This window comes from Onychostruthus taczanowskii, unplaced genomic scaffold (genome assembly GCF_017590055.1).
Source record: "Onychostruthus taczanowskii isolate IOZ18803 unplaced genomic scaffold, ASM1759005v1 scaffold3, whole genome shotgun sequence".
NCBI classification, from domain to species: Eukaryota; Metazoa; Chordata; class Aves; order Passeriformes; family Passeridae; genus Onychostruthus; species Onychostruthus taczanowskii.
In genome coordinates, this window is record NW_024500349.1 from 21,996,941 (window position 1) to 22,023,200 (window position 26,260).

Consider the following 26,260-nt stretch of genomic DNA (forward strand, 5'->3'; position numbering starts at 1 on the left):
TAGTGGTGGTGGGTTTTTTGGTTTTTTTGGTGGTTTTTTTTTATTTGTTTGTTTTGTTTTGTTTTCCAAGGAGAGGTCAGCACCCTGTGCAAGGCAGGATTTTATCCAGGGGAAAAGGCTCAAGGCACCAGTCTGTTCCATCTCCATCCTGCAGTGTGCTGCTCTGGAGACCAAGCCTCTGCCACTGAGGATGGGAGGAAATCTTCTAGTAGGAGGAAAGAAAGAGATTTTTGAGAAATGTTGCTACTTGGTACAGGTACCTTCAAGTGTAGCACAGGACAACAGGCTGCCCCTGGTCACTGGGGTTTCCCATCTCCCAGGGTTCTGCCCATGTTTCCTCTACAATCCCAGCTGGTCAGGATTCCTCATTCCTCCACATGAGCCAGTTCCTTCTGAGGCTGATTCCACAATCTTCACACCTTAGCTCCATGACAAGCTAGAAGGGGACTGCAGAGCCAGTCCTTACACTTTTATCAGCACAGGATTAATTAAAAAAGAATTCAGAAATAGAAAACAGCTCGGCATTAACCTCATGCTAGAGCAATTTCCAAGCAGGTACGCCACTGAAATAAAAACAGCAATTTGCAGCTAAATAAAAATAACAGTTAAGCATTTGAAACACAAATGCACCATTCAGGAGCAGCAGATAAATATTCAGACGCGTTCATTAGGAGGTTGAGGCTGTCTCTCAAATAAACAGACAGGTACAAAATAGCAGCCTGAATACTCCAATTACGCCAACATTGCATCAGTGCCGATGCTCCCGGCTCTGACAGTGGGAGGGGGAGAAGGGGAGAGGGTGAGGGGGAGGAGGGCAGTGGGGAAAGCATGTGTGGGAAATATATATATATATATATTTATTTATTTTTTTTAATTTGCCTTGCTTTTTGTTTTATATAACCAGTGTTTGGATTCTCTTCCACGGAGGGTTTAACTCCCGAGGATGGGAAGTTCTCCTGTGGCACCGTGCTCCTGTGCCTGCCGTGGGCTTGCTCGGCCTGGCTCCCAGGGAAGACCCCCCAGACCGGGGAGAGCAGGGCTTGGCCTCCTGCCCGCGGCCCGGAGCCCACCCTGCAGAGCCCCCGGGCAGCCAGGCACGGCCGTGGATCAGCGCAAAGCAAAACAGAGCCGAGCCCAAAAGCTACAAAGCCTTTGGAGCTCAAGTACTGCAGCTGATCGGAAAAACAACATCATCGCGCCCTCAGCCCCCCGCCATCCCCCTTCGTCCCCTGCCCCACGGCCGGGATGTGGCTCTGGGACAAGGGGGCGCTGAGCAGAGGGTGGGGGTGCTCGGTGTCCTGGTGTGGGGCCGTGGGGATGCTCAGGGACAGCGGGGTATCCCCAGCCCCAAGGACAGCCACACTTCTGGGGGTGACATGTCACCAGGGTGGGGACAGGAACCACCCTGCCCCACACACAATGCAGGGGGACCTGGTGTGGGCCTGGGGATACTCAGGGACAATGGGGTGTCCCCCACCCCGGCACAGTGACACTTCAGGGGTTGTCATGTGTCACCTGAGGGGGAGCAGGTACCCCCCTACCCCACGCACCCCACGGGAGGTGCGGTACTCCCACCACACACAAACCCTGCTGTGGGGCTGGGGGCGTGCTCAGGGACAGTGGGGGGTCCCCATCCCCAAAGACAGCCACACTTTTGGGGTGACATGCGTCACCTGGGCGAGCGGGACAGACCATTCGGGAGCGTGTAGCCCTTTTCACCATGCACAAACTGTCTTGCGGGCCGGAGGGGCTGCACAGGGGTGTCCGCACTTTGTGGGTGCCCTGTGTCCCCCCCGGGCCGGTGCCATGTTCCTCCTTTCCCCGCTCCCGCCGCGCGGGGGCGCGACACTCCCCTCACGGCGAAAGGGGGGGGGCGCGGGAGCGCGCACTGGCGGCGCGGCGTGTGCGCGCCCCCTGCCGGCCGCGCGCGCCCCCGTGCCGAATCTGCGGGCGCTGCCCCGGTGCGGAAAGTGCCGCGCTCCACCCGCGCCGCGCTTTACCCCGGCCGCGATTTCATCATGCGGGGGGCGGGCGCCTCTCCGCCCGCTCCTCCTCCTCCTCCTCCTCCTCATGCCGCTTCCCCGTAGCGTCCTGCCCGCCCTGCTGCGCCGCCTCGCCCGCCCGCTCCGCTCCGCCGCCCCCCCCGCCATGGACGGCCCGCAGGCCGAGGCGCTGCTGGCGCCGCTCCGGAACGCGGTGCGGCAGCAGGTAACGCGGCCCGGCCCGCGCCCCGCCCGAGGGGCTCGGGGGTGTCACCCGGGGGTCGGGCGGGCTGTGGGAGGTGCCCCCGGCCCCCCCGGGGGTTGCCCGCCCTGCGGAGGGGTCTTGGCGCATCCCCTTCGGGCGCTGCGGCGGCTCCGGCTCCGGGCGCTGCGCGGCCTGGAGGGGCCCCCGGGTGTCCCCATGGGTGTCCCTATCTGTGTCCCCATGGGTGTCCCTATCTGTGTCCCCCATGAGTGTCCCCCATGGGTGTCCCCGGGGTCCCTGCCCAGCCCCGGTCCGCGGGTGCGGGGTGGTCCCTCGGGCACAGGCGGTGCGGGAGGGAACCGCGTGTGGCTTTCCCCTCACGGCTCTTTGCCCTCGTCGCGGTGCCGGAGCTGCCTGGCAGGGCTGGATCTGTGCGTCAGCCTACCTGGGTGTCCCCTCCCGGGCTGGCTGTGCCCGGGCTGGCCCTCGCTGTGCCCTGCCTTAGGCCCCTGCTCGTGTCTCCCTGGAAAACAGCCCCCTCGTCCCTTGGGGGTCACGCCGCGCTGTCCCCTTAGAGCTGAGTTTGTGCCGGGTTTCGGAGGTGAATGACGTTCATTTGGAGTTGCATATTTGCCTGATGCAGTAAGGGATGGTGATTCCTTTGCGTGTTTTCCATTTCATCATTCGGATTAATCTAGGTGGGTGATGTGTCCTTTTAGCTGGGGCTGCATCGCATTGTCTTCCTATCTCCCTGCTTTTACCTTCATCATCCTTCTTACCTGAGAAGGATTTGGTTGTCTTTTTGTTTCCTAAATAAATCTTGGCACTCTGGCTGTGCACAGTAATGGACCTTGTGGAGTTCCTTCTCTCTTCCCCACCTGCCAGACCTGTGCCTGTGTGTGCCCCATGTGCCTCCTTTAAGTGGCTGAATCCATATTATTCTCCTTAGCTGCACACAGAGCTAGGCGTGTGTCCCTTGTATTCGCAGATTTGTGCGTGTGTTTCCCCATTAAATGAGTGGATTTATGGCCCTCTAATTATGCCAGCACTTCAGTGAGTTTTTATTATGAATCACTGTACAGCATAATGCCTTGGCAAGGGAGCTGCTTGTAAATAAAGCATTGATCTCCAGAACCAGCCAATTTATTTAGTTTAAAATCCTGGGTGCTGTCATTTGCCTGTGAATACCAAGGCACCCCCCCTTCTTTTCAGGGGTTGAAACTGGTGCGTGGGACACCAAGGGAAAAATAAACAATAGTCCAGCTGTGGCCACACATATTGTGTTGTACAACTGGCTGTAGTAATTCCCGGAGATATTTGCACAGGAGGAGAGGGAGGGGATATCAAAGATCGGGGTGGTTGATGCCTCTGGATGCAGGAGTCTGTGTCTGGCAGCTCCAGGAGAAGTGGTTTAATTAAACCTAAGGGACTCAGCCTATGGAGAGGGAGCAGCCTATCTTCCTGCAGCAGTGCCTGATGCAATAAGCTGCCGTGATCCAGGGGTGGATCCCTCCCTGCTTTGCTGGTCTGTGGGACAAAGCTGCAGCAAAATTTGCCACATCGAGTGCTGCTGTGCACTCCTCCTCTTGGGCAGGGCTGGAGATCGGAGCTTTAATTAGATTGAGTCCTGTCAGCAGGCATAATTATTTGCTTCAGTTCTGTTTTTTTTTTTTTTTTCCTCCTCCTTGCGTATGTCTGAGCACTCTCACTTATAGGTCAAGACAAAGAGTTGCTGTGTGCTGCTTTTGGATGCTCAGCAGTGAGCAGGGTGAGGGCTCTGTTGAGTCAGCAGGAGCTGCTTTGCTGCTGCCTTGATGTTTTTCCACTGCCGACCCCCCTGGCTCAACAAAGGCAATTTGGACTTACTACTTTAAAAGAAAAAAACACCAGATCAGATCCCTCCCTCTGCCACGTTACCCAGGAATGGCAGTTGCAGTCCTCAGCCCCAGAGTGAAACTTTCACGTTTTTGTTTAAGTAGTTAACAGGAAGGAAAGAGCAGATTTATTCTGTTCCTGCAGCTGATGGGGTTAATCCTGACAGGATTCTTATTTTTCCTTCTTCTCATTGTGTGTGTTTTAATGCAGTCCTTGGAGACATCCTTTTATTAATAAAATGCGCTTTTGAACCCCTCAGTCTCTGGAGCACTTTTATCTTTTCTAATCTGATTACAGAATGGCAATCTGTATATTCTCTTCTCTTTGCTTTCTCAGTTACCTGTAATGTTTTTGTCAGCAAAGCTCAGAATTTAGGGAGAAAAATTGGTATTGTGGAAATGTTGTAATCTTTACAGATTGTGGGCGTTTTTTTCGGGTTTTTTTTCCCCCCTCAAGATATGCAAGGTGCAAGAAAAAGTTTTACTTGGAGTATCCCATTTTTAGAACATCTCACTTGGGGCAACTTTGACATCTCTTTGCTTTTTCCTCCAGCACCTTTGTCCGCAGTAATTCAAGCTAGATGTTGGTTTTGGTGAAGAAGAGTGGACTTAAAGGAAGACTTTTAGTTCATTTATCTCCAGGAGCAAGCTGGGTTTGACAGCTGGGGATAATGTTCATAAAAGATCTCTTTTGGGTGTGTAGGGATTGAGATTTCCCTGGGCTGAAAGGGGAGAATCATCCCCACAGGGAACAGACACCTCTGTGGAATTGTAACAAGGTGGTGGGTGGTTTGACTCAGGTCAAGACCTCCTGTAAGTCCACTGCAGGTTTTGCTGCTCTGAAATATTTAGGCTTTGGGGTTTTTTTTATTAAGGGCATTTTTATTTTGTTGTTGACTTTGTTCTATCTCAGAGTTACAGAACGGGTTTTAAAAATTACAACAATTTTCACTCAAAATGCAATGTTTTCTTTGCTTATACATTGGGCTTCAAATATCTGTCTTCTGCGGGACTTTCTTCTGAACATTTGTGTTATTAGTGGTCAGTTTTGATCAGGTAGAACAGAGGGAAAGCAGTCTGAAATGGTCATAAGCTTTGAAGAAAAGGGCAGGGGTGGAAGGAAGAGAAGCCTTCTAGAAGGAGATGGAGAGCACAAAGCCTGTGTTCACCATCTGCGAATCCACTTAGTGCATCCTCAAAGACAGAAACCAAGAATTTGTGGAAATGTGATGTACATAGAGGAATATAATTCCACATGGAGATTGAATAGCAGGTCTGTGATTAACAGTTGTATGCCATGGTTGGATTTCCCTAATGAAGTCTACTCTGCTAACTCTTAAAAGTGTGTTTCTCACTTGCAGCCTCTGGAGACCTGTGTGCAGGCTGGGCAGAAATCTTTTGGATTGCCAGGGGAGCTGGAAGAAAGAGAGATCTCACCTGTGGCAAAGAATGAATCTATAATGTTCTTTTTTCCCTAGGGAGAGCTGGTGAGGAAGCTGAAGGAAGAGAAAGCTCCCCAGGTGGACATAGACAGAGCTGTAGCAGAGCTCAAAGCTCGGAAGAGGGTCCTAGAAGCAAAGGTGAGTCTGGAAATTAAATTCTGAGCTGCACAGTTTTGTCTGAAAAGCCTTGAAATCTCTTCTTAATTCTTTATTGCAGGTTTCATCTAAACAGTCCAAATTCAGTCCTAGATTCGGTGCTAGACTGAATCACTTCTGAAATAATTTTTACAGGTTTCCAGCTAGTGGCAATTTCATTCTTTACCTGTTACACTAATTTCTGTTAGCATTAAATCATTGTGGAAACATATACATATGAGTTCAGGTTGCCCAATAATCAAAGCTGAAATTAAGTGTATATTCACTAATCTTTGTTTGCTGTATAGATTTTTTTCTGTGCAGAGTGAGAGCACATGCTGTTCACTGTGGTGAATTTTCAGATTCTTTATGCATTGAAATTCCCTGACTGTCATAGAATGCGTTTATTTAGAAACACCCCATTTTGCTACAGTAACAAAGTTTTTGTAGATGTTTCAAATAACCTGTAGTTATTCTCAGCCTTAGAGGTGAAATTGTATCCCTTTTTTTTCAGTAGAGCCAAGCTCTGAAGTCTTTGTGCAAATTCAGTGATGAAACTTGAAGTTTGTTGTCTTTAGATCCATAAAGAAGTAAAATCCACTTTCTTATCCTGTGAGCTTCCCTCCACTTCCCAGACTGAAACAACAAAAAGAAACTCTTAAAGCTTAAAAACTGTCACTGGTGCAGATTCACCCATGTTCTTTCTAATTTCTATTTCGTGTAAACATGATTGTGGTTGTGCCTGGGTGGTGTTCTTAAAAATAAATACATGAATGAGTAAATAGAGCATTTCTTACAGCTCTGTGGCTGTGAGAATGTGAGTTCACCTGAACTGAAAGCCATTGACCCTGTTTGTCCTGCAGGGTCACGTGGGATGGAACAGGTGCTGCTCTCTGCCAGGTCTGGCCTGTTTACATACACTGAACCCTAGAAAATGTCATTTTTACTGAGTATTCAGCACAGGGATGGGCTTTGAAACCATTGCATGAAACCTGCATTGATAACTAGGTCATCCTGCAGGAAATACTATCCAGGTGTTTTCCCAGTTTTGTGTACCAACCCTCAGAAGCTTGGGGGGATGTCAGCAGGCAGGTGAGGGGTCCTGGTGTCCCTGTGGATGTCAGCAGGAAGGTGAGGGGTCCTGGTGTCCCTGTGGATGTCACCAAGCAGGTGAGGGGGTCCTGGTGTCCCTGTGGATGTCACCAAGCAGGTGAGGGGTCCTGGTGTCCCTGTGGATGTCACCAAGCAGGTGAGGGGTCCTGGTGTCCCTGTGGATGTCAGTAGGCAGGTTTGGAGTCCTGGTGTCCCTGTGGATACCAGCAGGCTGATTTGGAGTTCTGGTGTCCCTATGGATGTCAGTAGGCAGGTTTGGAGTCCTTGGTGTCCCTGTGGATGTCACCAGGCAGGTTTGGAGTTCTGGTGTCCCTGGGAGCCCCTCCTCTGTGTTGGAGGGTGCCTGTAGGATGCAGAGGGGAGGTTTCTTAGCACTTACACAATTTGTGTGGGCTGGCAGTGCAAGGGTGACCTTGCAAATGCAGCATCTGCCCTTGGGAGTGCAGCACTCCAGTACTGGGAGTGTTTCTCTCCTGATGCTGTTCCCAGCAAGGATCACAGTCCCGCCTGCCACCTTTGGGGGAAGGCAGCAGTGGTGGTTTTCAAGCCCTGTGGTTCCTAGTTGAAGATGTCAGAGTAGCTCTGAATTTGAGGCTTTGAGCAGGGTGGAGCAGCTGAGTACACAGAGTACAGTGCTTTTAAAATTTGACCACATTTATTTATCATTATTGATAGAAAAGGGGAAAATACATGGACACACAATACTTTGTTACCCAAAGGCTTTTCCAAGTGATAGTCTGAGGCACTTAAGGGGATCTGAATTTATTGAACTTCTGGGCTTAACTCTGCCTTAATGATCAAAACAGCTGCCTTAAGGGAAATCCTTGAAGTCTGTTGACCTCACTAATGGATTATTTTGCAAAAATCACAGGTTTTCAGATAAAGTAGTGAGTCTGCTCTTAAACATTGTCATAGTATCTTGTCAGGGCATTAAGGCACTCCAAGTTTTCTGAGTGCTGAAAAAAAATTTACAAATAGATTTTCCATGCACAAATACCTAAAATCATCCCTTTGGCAGAGCACAAGGTTGATGGTGCTTGTAATCTTCATAGTCAAAATTCTTTCATGTGAGGAACACCTTACTGAAAGGTTTATGTATGCCAAGAGTTGGATGTGTGCAGTCTGAGATGGTCACTTAAAGCTCTTTTCATAGGAGAGGAAAGAAGGTCAGAATTGGTTTGGAAATTTGCATTTTTTTGCAGTGATTGTGAAGAAAGCTGAGGATAACTCACTCAGGGAAAGTTAGGTCATGAGTCCATCTCAAGTGTCTGAAATGATGCTGCATTCAGACAAGGATGTTCATAATTGGGCACTTGAATCTCAGTAGGAAGAGTCCTCTTTGGAAAATGAGGACGTTGACAGGATACCTTTCCTTCAAAGTGATCTTTGCAGACTTTTGACTCACAGTGTGAGTGAAGAGGATTTCTCCTCCTACCAGAATCAGGAGCTATTAACTGATTTTGTTTTGCCTGACTTACAGGAGCTGGCCTTACAGCCCAAAGATGACATCGTGGACAGAGTTAAGATGGAAGACACTCTCAAAAGGAGGTTTTTCTATGACCAAGCCTTTTCTATTTATGGAGGTATGGGTTTGAAGAAATGTACATTTTAATCCCTTTAGACTAATTTTCTGGTTTTTCTGGCTGGGTGAAGTGCTGCACTCTAGCAATGCTATGTTAATGTGGCATACAAGATTTTTTCTTTTTTTTAAGTTTGCTTTAAATTTTCCTGCTTGAGTCTGTAAACCTTTCAAAAATTCCCCCTTCCTGAAGTGTTTGATTGGGATGGGGCTCAATTTTTGTCTTGTGGTCTCTGAATGGAAATGAGTGGACTTTAGGATGCATGTCCTGAGGATTACATTGGTAGAAGATGGCTTCTTTGCTGAGGGTAGGGTGTTTGGGGCTTAAGGAGATCACCAGCTTATTTATAACCATTCATCTGTACCTGAGCTTCTCTTGGCAAATTAATCCCAGAATATTCTGAGCTGGAAGGGACCCACAAGGATCATGGAGTCCAGCTTTTAAGTGAATGGCCCACAAGGAGACCAATAATGCTCAAACCCACTGTGAACTTTAGAACCTGTTCCCTCAGTGAACTTTGCCAATGAACTTTATGGCACAGGTGAATAAATGTGGCTGTAAACCTCTTCAGATGGCTGATATGAGCATCTCAGGAGGCAGCACAGTGCCTCTGTGGTTACTGCTCTTTCACCTTAGATACCAAATTAAACACTCTGAGTTGTTTTATTGGCTTTTTAAAAAGTCTTTGCAGCCACACTGGTGATTTGCAGATATGTGTTACTTATTACTGACAATAACACTGCTTCAGCTCGTGCACGGTCACTTCTTCTGTATTCAGATTCCTCCTTCACACAGATTGCTCCCACAAAATTTTCCACAAAACAGAATCCATTGGTGGAGGAAATGTGGTTTTTAGAGTTGATGGTTGCAGGAGTTTATCAGTTTTAGATTCTGTCACTACCTGATGGCTCAGTGCTCTGCAGCTGAACTGTGCTTCATGCTCATAAAATGAAACCAGTTAATGGAAATGCAGAGAAGGGAAGACATCTCCAAACAGTGCAGCTTTGTGCAATCTCACACTTCTCTTTTACCTTTTCCTCTTTGCAGGAGTCAGTGGTCTGTATGACTTTGGGCCTGTTGGGTGTGCTTTGAAGAACAACATCATCCAAGCATGGAGACATCACTTTATTCAGGAAGAGCAAATCCTGGAGATTGACTGCACCATGCTCACACCTGAGCCGGTTCTAAAGTAAATATGGGTTTCTATGTTTTTTTGGTTTTTTTTGTTTTTACCTGCAGCATGTAATTTCTGGTCAAAACACACATTTACAGCATTCTGTAAAATTACCCATAGGGATCTTGAGTCTGGGTCACCCAGTTTCGTACCATAATTAGGTACCAGTGCACAGGTCAGTGTGAGAAGCTGTTGTTCTCTAAGTCAGGGAATGAAGTGACATTCAGATTTGAAGTTCCTAGCAGTCCCATTAGGTAAGAAATTATCATTATTCTTTTTTCTAAAAGATTAAGAAGACAAGGAAAAGGGCAGAAACTTTCATGCAGCTGAGATATAAAATACTGGGAATATCTCCACCTGAATTACTGGTTACTCCTTACTACTGCAGCTATGTCTAGTTTCGATCATGATGCAGTTCTGAAGGCATCTTTGTGACACATTTTAAGGTTTAGATGCATTGATCCTTCCCACAGATCATATTTTCTGAGGTGTGGTGCTGCTTAACATGACTCTGTAATCTGAAGCAGGAGTGAGCCTGCAGTTTTTGAAGGATTTCAGTTTGATAAAGGTCTGTCCACTGGGATCACACAGACCTGGGGCTGTCTGGTGGCAGCTGTCACATTCCTTGTTTTGTGTCATCTCTTCTAGGACTTCTGGCCACGTAGATAAGTTTGCTGACTTCATGGTGAAAGATGTGAAAAACGGGGAATGTTTTCGTGCTGATCATCTCTTAAAAGGTTTGATTTTGTTCCAAGCTAGGTGGGTCTGGGGATTTCTTGCAGTGGTACAAGCACTGGAAATAGACTCTTTCTCAGGGTGCAGCCAGGCTTTCGTACTTGTGTTTGCAGTAATTAATCATACCATACCAAAAATCCCATAGGTTCTGTTTGTGTCTTAAGTGAGGTTCAGGATCTCTGGTGAAAACACAGTTGTGTCCCTTTTTATAAAACCCATTGTCATCAGGCTATGTAAGATGACTGTGTTGTCTAAGCCAAGGATTCCCTATAAAACAAGATTCTAGTACTCCAGTGCATTCTGGTCTTAGTTTTCTTGAATTTCAGTTGCTTTCTTAAGTACTGAGAAACAACTGATTGATGCTGTGAGGGGTCAGAGTATGTTTTTCCTGTGAAAGGTCAGTTACATGGCAATGGATGACTTTCATGTGTACCTTAGAAATAGACTTCAGGCATTTCTGTGATTTGGAAAATCCTCACACTTCTTCCTGCTTATTAAAATCCGTTTGGAAAAACAAACCAAGAAAGTCCCAGGAAGGAATCTCAGAAATAAGAAGCCTGTTTGAAAACTTTCTCAGTTACAGCTCCACTGTGAATGGAAGGATTGTTCCACTCTGCCTAAGTGAGTTTTGCTCTTTGGTTTTTGAACCTTTTCCTTTAAATTCAAGTATGCAGAACAATTTATATTGGCATTAAAGTAGTTTTCATGATACTCATTAAGAATTTCTTTTGTCAAAAAAACCCAAAAAAAACCTCGGAAGAAGCCCATCCAACCTCTGCCTCCTTTGCTGAGCCTCATCAAACAAGTGTGTCCCTGTGTTGTGCATCCCCTCCCTGTGAACAGCCACCTGCTGTTACTGCCAAACGAAGCTGTTACTGACTAAAAAGTCAAATTGCTTTTTTCAAACAAGAGTGGGAAGTCTTGGCATCACTTTGTGCCTTTGTGTGTCAGGGAGGATGTTGTGCTGTAATGTGAAATGCAGTCCAGCCCCACTGTACCAGCTTTGGACCTGCCTCTAAGAACAAAAACAGCCTTGCTGCTTTGGATCAGACATTTAATTTCTAGTCTGTATAACAGAAAGCAAAAAAAGGACTACAAAGGACTGCTTGGGTTTAGAGACATAATATTGGAAAGGAGCTGGATAAGGATGTGTTGTTTTCCCTGTGGCACACCAGTACAGTGAACTGTAGGTCACCACTGCCCTGAGGACATGACTGCAATTACCCTGGTGAACACTGTCAGGACAAGCTGTGGACATCACTTAACTCATGCTGGGGGATCCTCCTGAGCTGCTTCATACTAGGGTCAGTGATGGAGATACAATCTAAACTCATGACCAACTTTTCTTCCAGCTCACCTGCAGAAACTGATGTCTGACAAGAAGTGCACAGCAGAGAAAAAGGCAGAAATGGAAAATGTTCTAACACAGGTGGGTGCTGCTCAGGGAGGTGGCTGCTTCAGAGAGAGGAGTGTGTGATAGAGTCCAGAGGCAGTGGCCCTTTTCTGTTCCTGAAGGTGCTCAGAAGTCTTTACCCCAGAGATCCTCTCAAATGCAGAAAATTTAATTGTTAACAAATACTCTGAGCTTGCTGGTGAATCACATCTCCCTGACTGTTTTGGAGAGTTTCTGCTGTTGTATTAATGAATCTCTTGACTGTTGGGTTGGTAGGGCTGAAGCTCAGTTTTGGAGTTGGTCTGCTCTGTTTCACTTGATACCCTGGCAAAAAGCTTTTACATTTGTCAATCTCTTCTGTGGGATTGTCATACAAAGGAACAGAGATGGTTCACAAGTTTTGTCAGGGTTTCCTTGAGTCAGCTCAGCACTGATCTGCTTTGTTCTGAAATTGTCTCAGTGCTTTGAAGCACTGGAGGTTTGTTCCTCTGTCTCTGGCACCCCACAAAGACTTTTCCTGTGTTTACCATGAGAATAGTTGATGTTCAATATGACATTCCTGAACAACTGTACAAATATTTGCCTTTTCTTTTTTTTTGTTTTTCTTTGTTTTTAATATTTGTTCTCATGACTTCTAGGATAAATGCTTCCAAAGCCATGCATTGAATGAATGTTTCCTTCCAGAAAGAGAAACTTTTTTTGTCAGTGTTTTGCATCATTGAGCAGCTATCATTAGGTTTTCCACACTACAACACTGAACTTTGACCATCCTTTAGGGAAATATCTCTATTAATATAATAGAGTATTTTTATTTCCTGTTTTTGGATTTTTTTTCCTGATATATGTAAGATCATGACAACTAGAAATGCAGAACAGCTCTGAAAGGGCATCTAATGCATAACTTGAATATTGTGTTTCAAGCAGCAGAAGAAAAAGAAATGAATGCAAACAAAGCCCTGCAGAAATTTTATCTTTCTTTTCTCTCATTGCTGTATTTTTTTTGCTCCCAACACAGAGCTCCCCGTGTTTTAGCTGAATCTGTTCAAAAAGATCTGTTCTGGTGGGTGGTGGTGCAGTCCCAATGACTTTTCTTGTGCTTTACACCCACTCTTAAGCTCAGACATCCTGTGGTATGACTAAATCCCAGACCTATTACTAAAATGGGTTTGCAAATGTGCAAAGTGTATTCTTCTATCACTGGTTCAAACTTCAGCTTGCTTGAAAATTTAGGTTAGAAGGGAATATTTTGGGCAGGTGATTCAGAGCTGTAGATCACACTCAGTAAAAGATAAAGAGGACATTCATTCCTGTTATCTTGTCTAGTAATTAAAATAATTCTCTTGTGTTTTGGTATTAGTTGGACAATTATGGCCAGCAAGAGCTTGCAGATCTCTTTGTGAACTACAATGTGAAGTCCCCTGTCACTGGGAATGACCTGTCCCCTCCTGTTTCTTTCAATCTGATGTTCAAGACCTCCATTGGGCCTGGAGGAAATATGCCTGGGTAGGTGCTAATTTCATTCTGCTCACACTCTCCTTGCTTTAGAGATGATTTGGAATAAAAATGAAATCTCTGGAGTAGCCTTCCCCTGCCTCTCAGTCCCAGCCTCCTGTAGCAGGTTAGCATTCCTTGGAGTCTTAGAGAAAGGCAGGAGAAAGGAGGGGCTGTTGGAGAATCATGAAAATACTTAAAGCACCCAAAATACAGATCCCACCTGTCCCCTTGCTGGTTGAAGTAGTTTTCATAAAGCCAGTTAATGCTGCTCTCCAGTTTTCAATGACTTCATGGCTGTAGAAAATCTACTTCAGGATACCAGGAGGTGAAGTTTTCTCCCCCTTCAGGATACCAGGAGGTGAAGTTTTCTCCCCCTTCAGGATACCAGGAGGTGAAGTTTTCTCCCCCTTCAGTTTTTTCCATGCTTAATTGTTGGGGTTTTTTTTGTCTGGAATTAAAAGTCTCAAGAGAAAAACTTTCACCTGTGAGTTTTGTAACAATTGTGGCTTTCTCCCTGCTTTCCTCACCCTTAAATCTTCCTGATTTTTCCTCTCCTCCATCTCTTTTCAGCTATCTGAGGCCAGAAACTGCACAGGGAATATTCCTCAACTTCAAACGTCTGCTGGAGTTTAACCAAGGCAAATTGCCTTTTGCTGCTGCCCAGATTGGAAATTCCTTCAGGAATGAAATCTCACCCCGCTCCGGCCTTATCAGAGTGAGGTACTGCCAACTTCCTCTTTCAGCAGGAGGGCACCTGGGAGCAGGGAGCATCTTCCTTTGGTTCCAGGCTTTGTGCAGCATTGTTTCACTTCAGTGCTTTCTCCCAGAGGAATCCTGATTTTGTGCCTGGTGAGCCTCAGGCTCTACAGATGAATTCACAGTTTAGGTTTTAAGTACAGAATTCTAAGATTGGCTTGTGAGAAATAGAATCTCTGAAATAGTTGTTGTATTAGAGATAAACTCAGTTTCATTGACAGAATTTAGCTTCCATCGTAGTCTAAAAGAATCATGTCCAGGGTAGCTGTGTTCTCTACAGGGCTTTGCTTGTTTAATTATGTTTGTGCAATTTGCTTTGAAACTGAAATCAAAACGTGCTTGACCTTGCAGCAATATTTCCTTGTCTCAGTCCTGCAGATTCTGCAGTTCTACAGCTTGCTCCAGAGAGGAAGTTGGGAGATAACCTGACTCAGGACCAGTGTTTGTGTGGCAAGATCAGTCAAGCTGGAAAGCTCAGGGTTATTGGGAATTACTTGCAGTTCTGTCTCTGGATAAAAGTGATTATTGCCTTTCACTAGAGATAATCTCTGTATTTAAACTGATCTATCCTAATTGGAAGTCTCTTCCATATAATTTGGAACAAGGGCTCCCATGCACAGTACATGTTGTAAACTTGGTAATTGATTATTTTGTGGTGCCATAAATGTCACTGAGAGGCCGTGGCATCCTTAGCACAGAAGGAACTCAGGAATTTCCTCAGTCCTCCTGTTCTGTTTTGCTCATCTGGAAATGAGAACTTCTCTCACTGAAATCATCTTCAGTCAAATATAAATGATATGCTTGTGGCACATTTATTGGAGACTGTTATTATGCAATCACAGCAAATTACACCCTGATGGCTGTGATTTACAGTTAATGATTACCTAGAGCTTTTTTAAAGGTTGTTGATAACGAGCTAATTCAGTGGAAAATTATTTCAAGCAAGAAGGCTCAGAATCAATCTCTGAGTAAAGATACATTAAAGACAAGTTCTTAAAACAGAATTCATACCATTGCTGTGTGCAGCAGTATCATTATCTTCAGGAAATTACCACCTCACCTGGTTATTTTTGGCACCTCTGACATGAGTTAAAGCTACTGATTTAATCAGCAGACCCTCTAAAGAACAGCTGCTTCTAATATGGGCATCACAGCAGTCTGGAAAAACTGTAGGGAACTTCTGGAAGTACTTCCAAGGGTGGTGTTCTCTGCTCTGATTCACAGTGTTGTTAACCATGCCCTGGAGAGCTCTAGATGAATTTGTAGAAAGTTTTGTTAAGAATTTGAAGATGAAACTAAATCCAGTGATGAGACTGGTTCATGTTCCACTCTGCCCATTGTCTTGGCTGGGTCTGCAGGATTTTAAATTACTGGCTTGCTGTGAGAAGCTGAAGCACAATGGTTTATTAGGGTCTAATGCATACAATATTTAATATGTGTGTATTTATTTTGATTTCGCCAGGGAATTCACCATGGCAGAAATTGAGCACTTTGTGGACCCCAGTGAGAAAAACCACCCCAAGTTTCAGAACGTGGCAGATCTCAACATCCTCCTGTACTCGGCCAAGGCCCAGGTCAGCGGGCAGTCTGCGCACGTCATGCGGCTGGGAGACGCTGTCCAGCAGGTAACCTTCCCCCTGCAGGCTCACCCAGCTTGCTCCTTGCAATATTGCTCTCAGGGCTAAGTTACAAACTGGCTTTTTAAAATTAGGGCTCTGACTGATGGGTCTGTCCAGTCCTGTGTAGGTCTGAACACATGTAGTGCAGTTGGAATATTCTGAATCCAAGACTGAGCGCATGGATGAGCTCCCTGCACTGGGCCTACACAAAGTTTGTGTTGTGTTGGTGCCAGCTGGGGTTTGCTCCCAGATTTATGAGTAGTTTCTCTTCAGTGAATCAGTGGGACTGAGATCTAGGCCTGGCCCTTGCTACCAGAAGAGTGCAGGTGGTGCTGGGATAGGGGTATAAGCTAAACTTCACATTTAGCTAGTGAAGAGGGGCAGTAAGGAATATTAATACAAGCAGTACCTGGGAATCTCGTATTCAGCTGCTGACCCTCATGAGTATGTGGCTTGCATAATTAGGTGAATCACTACCTGATTAATCTAGTGATGAATGAGTTGATTTATCAACCTCCTCCATCCCATTTCCTCCAACCTACAAATGTAAAAAAATCCCGAAAAACCACCAAAACACTGCCTTTAAAAAACATAAACAAAGCAAAAAAATCCCAAAAACAAGAGCCAAAAAAATAAAAAGAACACCACCCCTCTGTTGTGTTGCAGCTGTTGTGATGCCAGTGACTGCACTGCTGCATACAGTGGGGTATTTACAAGTTGGTGATCCTCAGAGCCAGTGGGTGATGAGTCCTGGAGTGACAGTAACTCACTGTTTGATCAGATGGAGATGGTGCTAATGGCACAAGGTGAATTTGAAGAGCTGTAACAGCTTCAGGGGAGACAGAACTTAACCACAAATTCTATCTGTAACATGTCAGGTTGCCTGCAGAAGTTCAACAAATCATGACTTTGCTTCCTTAGGAACTCACGTGGGTGTTTTCTTCCTGCTTTTTCTCCCTGCAGGGTGTGATCAATAACTCTGTTCTCGGTTACTTCATCGGCAGAATCTACCTCTTCCTCACCAAGGTCGGCGTTTCCCCGGAGAAGCTGCGCTTCCGACAGCACATGGAGAATGAGATGGCTCATTATGCCTGTGACTGCTGGGATGCAGAGTCCAAAACCTCCTATGTAAGTGGGCAAAGTGCAAACAGCAAGTTCCCCCTGTCAGATCTGGTTTATTTCTGGCTTTTTAAAGTTAGGACTGTGGGTCTGATGTGTCTGTCCGGCTCCATGTTGAACACACATAGTGCAGTTGAAATACTCTGAATCCATGGCCAAGGGGCAGCTCAGCTCCTTGCACAAAGTTTCTGAACTGTTCATGCTGCTTTGGTAGCTGTGGGTCTGATGTGTCTGTCGAGCTCCATGTTGGTCTGAACACACGTAGTGCAGTTGAAATATTCTGAATCCATGACCAAGGGGCAGCTCAGCTCCTTGCACAAAGTTTCTGAACTGTTCATGCTGCTTTGGTAGGTCCAGGCTCTTGTGCTGTAGCCTGGAGTAGCCTGGGGACACTTCACTGGTCAAATTTCATCTGGAGTTAAAGGGAACTGAGTCCTGGTGCTTTCCAAAGACTGTAACCTCTGTAAAGGCAGTGGGGAAGGATTTGTTTTGCTGGAGGTGTTATTCCAGGGCAGATTGCTTCCTGCTTGAATGCTTGCTCTTCCTTTCCCTCTTCCATGCTGTGAGAAATGAGTTCACTCCTGCCAGTTCAGACAGCTGGTACTGGAAGAAAAATTCCTCAAGGATTTGTTATCATCTTCCTGCTGAGTCATTAAGAGCTTTTTCATTCAAGCCTTGTTGAGTGCCTTTTTTTCCCCCCTGTATTGTTGGTTGGATTTAGACTCATCACTAGTGATGTTTTATTACAGCACGTTAGAGGAATAGCAGCCAGTAAAATTTTACCAAACTGAAGATTAGGAAAAAAACAAACCTCCTGCAGCTCAAATGAGTTATTTGTCTTCATGTAGAAAAGACCTGAAGGAATGGTTTCCTCTGAATGTCCATAGCTGACTTCCACAAGTTCACAGCCTATCTTTCCAGCTAGCCCAAAACTGGACATGGTGTGGGCCACACCATGTAAATAAGATTATTCAACTTTGCAAGCCTTGTCATGATGATCAGGACAATGTTAACAGAGCAGGGTGTCCAACAGCCTAACCCAGGAGTGAGCACAGCAATCCCAGGGGTGTGAAAGGAGCACCTTGGGAGCTGAACCATGCTTTGGTTTGTTACTTAACTGACCAAAAATGTTTGTATCAGCTTGCAGTGCTCAGTTGTAAGAAGGGAAGTGGTCTGAGCAGCTTAAAATCCATTCTATAAATTTACTGCACACAATGGTGTGGGTTAAGGGATTTTAAAAATCCAACCCAGTTCCCATGGGCAGGGAAACCTTCCACTATCCCAGGTTGCTCCAAGCTCCATCCAACCTGGCTTTGAAGACTTCCAGGGATGAGGCAGCCACAGCTTCTCTGGGCACCCTGTGCCAGGGCCTCACCACTGTCACAGGGAAGAATTTCTTATTAATGTGTAATCTAAACCTGCCATCTTTCAGTTTAGAGCCATTCCCACTTGTGCTGTCACTCCATGCCCTTGTCCAAAGTCTCTCTCCAGTTCTTGGAGCCCCTTTAGGCACTGGGAGAGCTTTCTCTTCTCCATGTTGAACAATCACATAAACCTGTATTCTGTGTTTTCTGAGAAGTGGCTGTAACACCCTAATAGCCCAATTTCTGTAAAAATCCTCCAGAATACCCTGAAACACCACGACTGTCAAGCACAGGGATTTTTTCTGTTGACACACCTTTTCTGACACCCTGCTATATTACTGCATCTGGAAAACCACACATCTGGCTGCCTGTACATCCTACACTGATGTGACAGTGAGTGGGAAGCAGCTGCTGAGCCTTGTCTTACATGGAATTGTCTGTTGGGAAATCCAGAGGAAGGTTGTATTTGCTGCTTCACCAATCCAGTGTGACTGGTGTTCTGAGATTCCTCCTTGCCATACATGCTGAAATACTGAATTAAGAGCTTCCCTTGCATGTGATCTGTGTTGTAGAAGCTCCTAAGCCAGGCTTTTGGCCATTCCAGTGTGGTTGATTGCCTGCTGTGTGTCCCATGGCCAAGCAGAGCCCTGGGGACATGATGCCTTGTGTGCCTGTGGCATGTGAGTGATAGGGCTGTGTGCTCTGGCCCCAGCCTGAGCTGTTGGCACAGGGCTGTGCTCTGCCAAGCCATGTGGAAAAGCTGGCCCTGAACACAGGCACTGGGTAGATGACTGATTGTTTCCTCTGGAAACAAATGGAATCACTCAAATGAGGGAGCAACTGGTGAGGGAGGGCTGCTTATTGTAACAGAGCTAATTATGTAGAAAAAACAGTCATGGGAGCAGGGAGGGCTTAAGGGTGAATAAACATATTTGATGGTTAAGTGGACAAAAAAGTGAGTTGGTGAAAGCTTCCAGTTTTGTTTTTTCAGGGTTGGATTGAGATCGTTGGCTGTGCTGATCGTTCCTGCTATGACCTTTCCTGCCATGCCCGTGCCACCAAAGTTCCTCTCATAGCTGAGAAGCATCTCAAAGAACCCATATCCTTTCAGAATAAACCAGCCTCTCCTCAAGTGGCAAGGGATTGGACAGGGAGATGTCTTGGAGATCTGCACAGCTCTATTTCAAGTCACATCTGTATATTTAACAGGGAAACCTACAACTACAGGCCAGCATGACTTTGGGAAGTGACCTGGAAAGAATTGAGAATCTGTTACTCCCTTCCTCTCTTGGAGGGAAGTTCCTTCATCCAGTAGTGGAGGAGATGTCTTTGTTTTGTGTAGCAATTAACTTTGACATAATGAAGGAACCAGGCCCTGCTTTCTGTCCTCACAAGCTCCTTAACTGCCTTGTACAGAACAGTCAACATTGTTCAGTTTGAGGCAAATAAGGGAGCCATTGGCAAAGCTTACAAGAAGGATGCCAAGGTGGTGATGGAATACCTTTCCATGTGTGATGAGTGCTACATCAGCGAGATGGAGCAGCTGCTCAACGAGAAAGGGTGAGCTCTGTGTGTGGTACCTTCCTCTGACACCCTGATGTGGGCCCCAAGGGGCTGCTGCATTTATTTGAGCCACCTGAAACCAGTTTCCTTGTGAAAGCAGGCTGTGTGGGTCATCTGAGATGTTTGAGTGCTCTCACCAGGCATTGCTGGTCACCCATCCAACATATCTCTGGGTGTATGCACAGAAATATTTGTTTGTCTGTGTGGGAATGAGCTGCTGGCTTTAGTAGGATCATCCCAGAAGAGAAAGAGTACAGTGAAATGGGAATTTTTTATCAGCTTCCCCACTCTGGTTTGAGAGTGGACCAGGACTGACTTAAAACTGTAAAAATTAATGAAATAATTCTGTGGCCTATGGAACAAAATAGTTAAATGAGAAGCAAAACTTGCCTGAGTATCCTCCAGTGTTTAGTGAGCTGCTTTAGGACCTGTTACAGCCTTTGATTTACTGTGGCAGGAATTTGTATGATTTTCTTTGACCTGCCTTCCTAACAACTGAAAATATGAGAAGTCTTTACAGTTGTCAGATTTGGCTGAAGCAGGCCAACAGCTGTGTTAGGGGAAAGCTAATGGTGCAGTAACAAAAAAAAAACCCAACAAAACCAAACTTAATTACCTGCTTGAAATGGTGCAAGGTGTAGGATAAATGAATACATTACAGAATGCTAACACTTACATCTTTCTTTCTTCCCCTGAGCTAAAATGTATTTCTTTCACATCTCTGTGAAGAAGTGCAGAAAATGTGTAGAAAAGTCTTTCACATCTCTATGAAAAAGTGTAGAAAAAAACAGTAGCACTCAAAATGGGCAGAGAAATTATTGCAGAGAAGAAACTTAGTCCATCCAGAATCTCCCTGAAATAGTTCAGTAGATGAGTTACAATCAATATCCCTGGTTTTACTGATAGTCCAGTGCCTGCTTTGTGTGCCTCCCTTTTCCTTTTTGATGTGTAGGCTTCATCCTGAGAATTTCCCAATTGACTTTGCTTCAGGCTGTTAACCACAGCAAAGTTCAAGTTCATTGTGATTATGAAAATGGTTGCTTTTAATGTACATGTAGTAATTTTATTATTAATGCAAAATTTTTTTAATGGGTATGTTACATGTTTCTTTCGTCTCTGGGGTTTTCCCTGGCTTCTGTCATCCCACTCTCAGAGTCAACCAAGTGATGCAATTAAGGAAATAAACCTTGTTTTTTTATTGCTGTGGCTTTTAAATTACTTCTTTTTCCTTCGCAGGGAATTCACTGTTGAAACTGAAGGGAAAACTTTTCTATTAACAAAGGACATGGTTACTGTGAAGAGATTTCAGAAAACATTACATGGTAAATTTGATTCTTTGTTGTTTGATCATCATCAGGATACACTTCGAGTATGAGCTTTATTGGTAGCATTGTCCTGTTTATATTTAACACAGCATAGGAAAAATGCCAAATGTAATTGCCTTGAAATTTAAGAGAAAGAAAGCTTTTGGAAAGTCAGTGACTGCATCTCCACAGAGCTTTTGTCCTGATACAGGAAAGGGTCTAGAAAGAAACTTTCCAAAATGCATGGGTTTAGTTCCTCAGAGAAGCCAGAGAAAGGGCCCTGAGTTGTTTTTGACAGCCTAAATATGTCCTGTACATGAGTTAATTCCAAGTCTGTATTTCAGGTATTTGTGTTTAGAGCAGAAGTGTTTAATCTTTTATTCCATGTACTCATCTGTACATAACCAAAACTTCTGAGCAGGAGGACAGCATCAGCAGCCACATCTTTTTCTTGTGTCTAAACACGTTTTTAATGGTGATGTGTGTTATTTTGTGTTCCAGTGGAAGAAATCATCCCAAATGTCATTGAGCCCTCGTTTGGCATTGGAAGGATCATGTACACAGTGTTCGAGCACACATTCCGCATCCGGGAAGGAGACGAGCAGAGAACGGTGAGTGCCCTGAGGCTGGGCCAGTGCAGGCACCTGCCCTCCCCTGACATCCAGGGAGAGGGCTAAAAGAGCACTGCACAATCCCAGTAGAGATGGGAAAGCCCAGCTGGGGTGTGGCACTGCTGGTTTTGCCAGAGTACGTGTCATTTTTACATGAGAGCATCCTGCTCATGTGTGCATGAGGCTCTCGCTGGATTCCTGGCTAGGGGGTGAGAAATTCCTCCTCTGGATCCACACTTGACAGTGTTCCATTGCTCAGAGAGAGGCATATCTTCAGTGTTTAATTTCCTTTCTTGCTGCTGCTTTTCCTGGAATCATAGTCCTGTGCAACAATGGACTGTTTGCTCAGTCCCCTGTGAAATTCAGCCTTCTCTGGTTCTGGACACCCCTAAAACCTTGGCCTGAAGCTTTGTTGTAGCAGGGGCCAGAGGGAATTGTGTGTTACAGACAGAGCTTCCTCCAGCCAGTGCCCAGGTGTGGTGCTCTGTGCCATTGCTGGTGGCACATGAGAAGCTGGCTGGAAACTTAGTGCTGCTTCCTGCTCGTTGTTCCTGGCTCCTGCAGTGTGTTCATAAAAAAGAAATATAACATAATAAAAGTGCTTCTTTGTGTCTCTGGGTGCCAAAGGATGTGGTACATTTATGAGTGGGGGAACAAGGTTCAGGAGCCCAGAGTTAGGACACAGCTGACTTGGAATCCCAAACTGCTCCTGAAGTATAAAATAATGGATTTACCTTCCTTCTAGTACCCATTTACTTTCCACATAGCCTGGGCTGTTTTATATTGTGGTACATCTCACATGCATTGTTTCCATCCCTTTTGTACATTGCTAATTTCCAGGAAAGATTTTACTATTTTTCCCTCACTTCTGGCACATTTTTATTTTCGTGAGGGTGCCTGTGAAGGTTCTAAAAACCTTTTTGCAGTATATGCTCCATGTGTGTGGAGTCTCAAACAGGAAGTTTGGTTTAGACTGTGGCTAGGACTAAATCTCCTAGGAAGACACCTCCACCCTTAATTTTTTTGTAATTCAGATGAGGTTAAATTTCTTTAGGAGGGCTCTAATAGACCCATTCTGGTGGGAGGTAACATGTAGGTGTCAGGAGATAAGGGGGAATGGAGGCTGAAGAAAACCAATCCTGCTTCAGTGGTGTGAGATATCACTCCTGATGTCCTAGAGTAGGCCAGAGACTCCTTTGGAACACTCACCCTGCCTCCAGCCTCAGTCAGAGCTTATTCTCTCCTCCTAAGAGTCTGATCCAACCATTAAAATTGTATTTATTGACTTGTGCTTTTCCTTATTTCCACAGTACTTCAGCTTCCCAGCTGTTGTAGCACCGTTCAAGTGCTCCGTTCTTCCTCTGAGCCAGAATCAGGAATTCATGCCTTTTGTCAAGGAATTATGTAAGTGTGTTAAGCACTTTGGGGCTGATGGGGCTGTGCACTGGGAAGAGAGGGCTCTCAAAATAGCATTGGGATCATGTGGCTCTCCAAAATGCACAGGGAGAATTGTTGACCTGAACCAGCTGAGTATCCACAAGCTTTGGGTATCCATCAAACTCTTAGCTATACTCAAAAGAACCCACCACCATGATTGTCTCTGTGTTGGTTTGGAGTGTAAAAGACATTGCTTTTTTTCCTTTTGTGTCAAAAATAAATCTTTCCCACTGCTTAGGAGAAGCTGGAGCAGTGGGGGTTTTTGTTTTGTTGTTAACGTTTGCTTTGCTTTTATTGGCCACCTAATTTACTGAGTCTGTCCCAGAGCTGCTGAGCCTGCAACCATTCTGTCAAACTGCCCACTGGTAGTGGGCATCATGGGGAAAGAGAGGGGCCATAAAACTGAGCAGAGGAAGGGATTGCATGTCAGACAGTGCCTTTTGCTGTCAGCATCAGTTCTGTCTGGGACTTGGGCTCCCTGTTCTGGATGTGCCCTGTACACTGAGCCTGGGGTTTGCTGTTAAAGCAGAGTCATGGCACTGATGACAAGGGGAGAAACTTGGTGACTTTGCACTTGGGGGGAGAGTTGTGGTGCAGTGTGGAGAGCTGGGAGAGCAGGGTGGGTTTGACCCTGTGGTCCTACAAGGAATGGAACACTGGGTATTCTGTCAGAGTAAAACTGGGGCTCTGAGGTGCTGCTTGCACCCAGGACAGGTGGTGCCTCATGGGGTGGTGCCTAGAGAGGCTAACCTGGAACAGAGGCTAGAGAGTGTTAAAGGAATAAAGGAGGCATTTATTAAAAGTCCTTTAAAGGATAGACCTTGGGCAGCACAAGAGTCTGGCTGTGGCTCCAGCCAGGATGTACCCAAGATGGATGCTGGGTCATGAGTTTTCATACTTTTATAAGTGTTAGTCCATTTCCATATTGAGGTTAATTGTCCAATTATAGCTTCAGGTTTTGCAGTCCCATCCTCCCGGATTGCTCTCCTCAATCCACTGTTGTTTGTATATGGGCCCAAAGCTGCAGCAGTGTCCTTGCTTCTGGGGCTAGAAAAGGATTGTTTTGTGTGACTACACTGCGAGGAGAATTTGCTGACACTTTATATAAAGTTCAGAGTCACACACTAAGGCAGTACAGAATCTAAAAAACAAAAAAGCTAAAGTTTAAGGCATCAGGGGTACGGGGAGCCTGTGCTGGGGCCGTGTGACAATCCCTGCTCTGTTCCCTGCAGCCGAAGCACTGACCAGGAACGGGATCTCCCACAAGGTGGATGACGCAGCGGGCTCCATCGGCCGGCGCTACGCCCGCACGGACGAGATCGGCGTGGCCTTCGGCATCACCATCGACTTCGACACCGTCAACCGCACGCCGCACACGGCCACGCTGCGCGACCGCGACTCCATGCGCCAGATCCGCGCCGAGGTGAGCGCAGACAACTCACACAGCTCGCAGAACTCGCACAACTCACAGAATTCCCAGAATCACCAGGTTGGAAGAGGCCTTCAAGGCACAGACAAGGGTGCTCCTTTTGGCCTTGAGGACAACATCCCCTGCTGATTCTGATCTGTCACTAATCCTTGTGGGAGCTGCCTCCAGTTCTGTAGCAATTTAGCTGTTGAGAGAAATCCCCAGGAACAGATCTGGGTCAGGCAGAAGATGCTGGCCCAGCTGATAAAGTGAGCAGAAGCTTTTGTTTTATTTGCATGCAGAGGTGCTGATCTTACCTGAAAGCCATGACTTGTGCTGGCTACACTGCTCTTCAGAGTGGCTCTTTCAAGAGAAGGCTGCTGCTTTAAAACATTGACTGAGTTGTGTCTGGCTTTCAAAGGCTGGGCTCCTTGTAATCCACAGGCACCAAGAGGCAGAACACTGGGTTTGCCTTGCAGCTGGTGTTGCCTGTGCAGCACCACAGGAGCTGATGAACCACTGCCCCAAAGCTGTGTGTGCCCTAAGCACACTCTGCCAGTGTGGCTGCAGTGCAGACTGGAATAGCAAAATCCTCCCTGTGGTGGGCTCTGCCTCTGCTCAGAGCTGTGGATCTGCAGTCTTGGGAGGTTTTCAGGTTTTTCTTTTCTCCCTGATGTTCTTTTCTCTCTGGCCTTCACCCCAAGCACAGGAGGAGGTGGTGCTCACCTGTGAGGCTGAGTTGCAGCTCCACAGAAGCACCTGCAGTGCCTGGGGTGCTGAGCAGGCTGGGGTTTGGCTGGCTGTAACAGGCAGAGCCAGTTCCTCAGGGCACCCTTCTGTCTCTCTGTCACCTGGGTGACCTCTCACTGCCAACCAGCAGAGATGAAATTTTTCTATCCTTCAATTTCTGCAAATTTTCAGCTTTCTGGATGATCCTTTGCACCATGACAGTGTGCTGTGAGAAGCAAAGAAAAGGCAACTTGCAGCTTCTTTGGTGCTGGTCTTAGAGTAGGTAGGGCCTAGCTGAATCCTGGCTTACAGCATCTTTTGAATGTGTGTAGTGGGGTTTTTTCCCCTTCCCAAACTGTAGCACAACATTACCTTGCTTTGGTTGACTGTTTCCCTCCTGGATCACCCTAATAACAGATTGATCTAAGATGTCCTAATTAATGGTTTTCTCCCCAGAAATTATCTTCCAGGAGATATTTTATACCTGTTCCATTGCTGATGTAAAAATTGCCCATGTCCCCAAATATCCAGCTTGATTTTGTTGACTTTGTGTTTCTTATGTCTTTGTGGCTTTTCCTGCAGATCTCTGAACTTCCTGGCATCATCCGAGACCTGGCCAACGGTTATCTCACCTGGGCTGATGTTGAGGCAAAGTATCCACAATTTGAGGGACAAGAGACTGGCAAAAAGGACACAATAGAGGAATAAAGAAAAGAACCTGAAGTAAAATCCTGTCAAAATGTCCACTTTTTACTGTTCATGTTAATATGAAATAAACTTACCATGTATTATTCAAAGCTGCATTATTTGTGCACACAGGGAATATTTGGGTATTTTTTTCTCTTCCTCAATTGCTGATCAGATTTAACTTTAAAAACTGAAATAATTGCAGCCTGAGCTGAAGGTGTTACAAATAAAACCACCATTGTATATGCCTGCCTCTCTGTTCCTGCAGCCTTGTGCTTTCTTTAGAAATGCCCCTTTTTTCTCTCATTTTTGCCCTCAGGGCTGTGGGTGTTACAGGTTCATGCACATTTCACCTGGGTTTGGATCACCCTGGCCTCTGTTGGAAGGTGGTCCCGGGTGCATGGGCTGTGTTTGTGAAGGGGTGATGCCGGTGCCAGTCCTCTCTTCTCCACTGTGGTTCAAGCAGCCACCTCAAGAGATGGGTTCAGTGCTCCATTTTTGGCTGCAGGTGTTTAATACCTGTATTTCTGCAGAAT

At 45.9% G+C, this 26,260-nt stretch overlaps 1 protein-coding gene across 1 annotated transcript; it reads left to right on the forward strand.

Annotated features, from left to right (window-relative positions):
• Positions 1-1,935: 1,935 nt before the first annotated feature.
• GARS1 (glycyl-tRNA synthetase 1) lies at positions 1,936-25,969 on the forward strand. The gene is made up of 17 exons (XM_041408767.1): positions 1,936-2,208; positions 5,540-5,641; positions 8,232-8,334; positions 9,379-9,520; positions 10,154-10,242; positions 11,593-11,669; positions 12,991-13,136; positions 13,698-13,847; positions 15,346-15,508; positions 16,466-16,630; positions 18,977-19,084; positions 19,400-19,545; positions 20,785-20,870; positions 21,354-21,463; positions 22,774-22,867; positions 24,133-24,323; positions 25,620-25,969. Exons 1-17 carry the CDS (start codon positions 2,071-2,073, stop codon positions 25,743-25,745), a joined length of 2,136 nt encoding a protein of 711 aa, XP_041264701.1. The 5' UTR covers positions 1,936-2,070; the 3' UTR covers positions 25,746-25,969.
• The last annotated feature ends 291 nt before the right edge of the window (positions 25,970-26,260 follow it).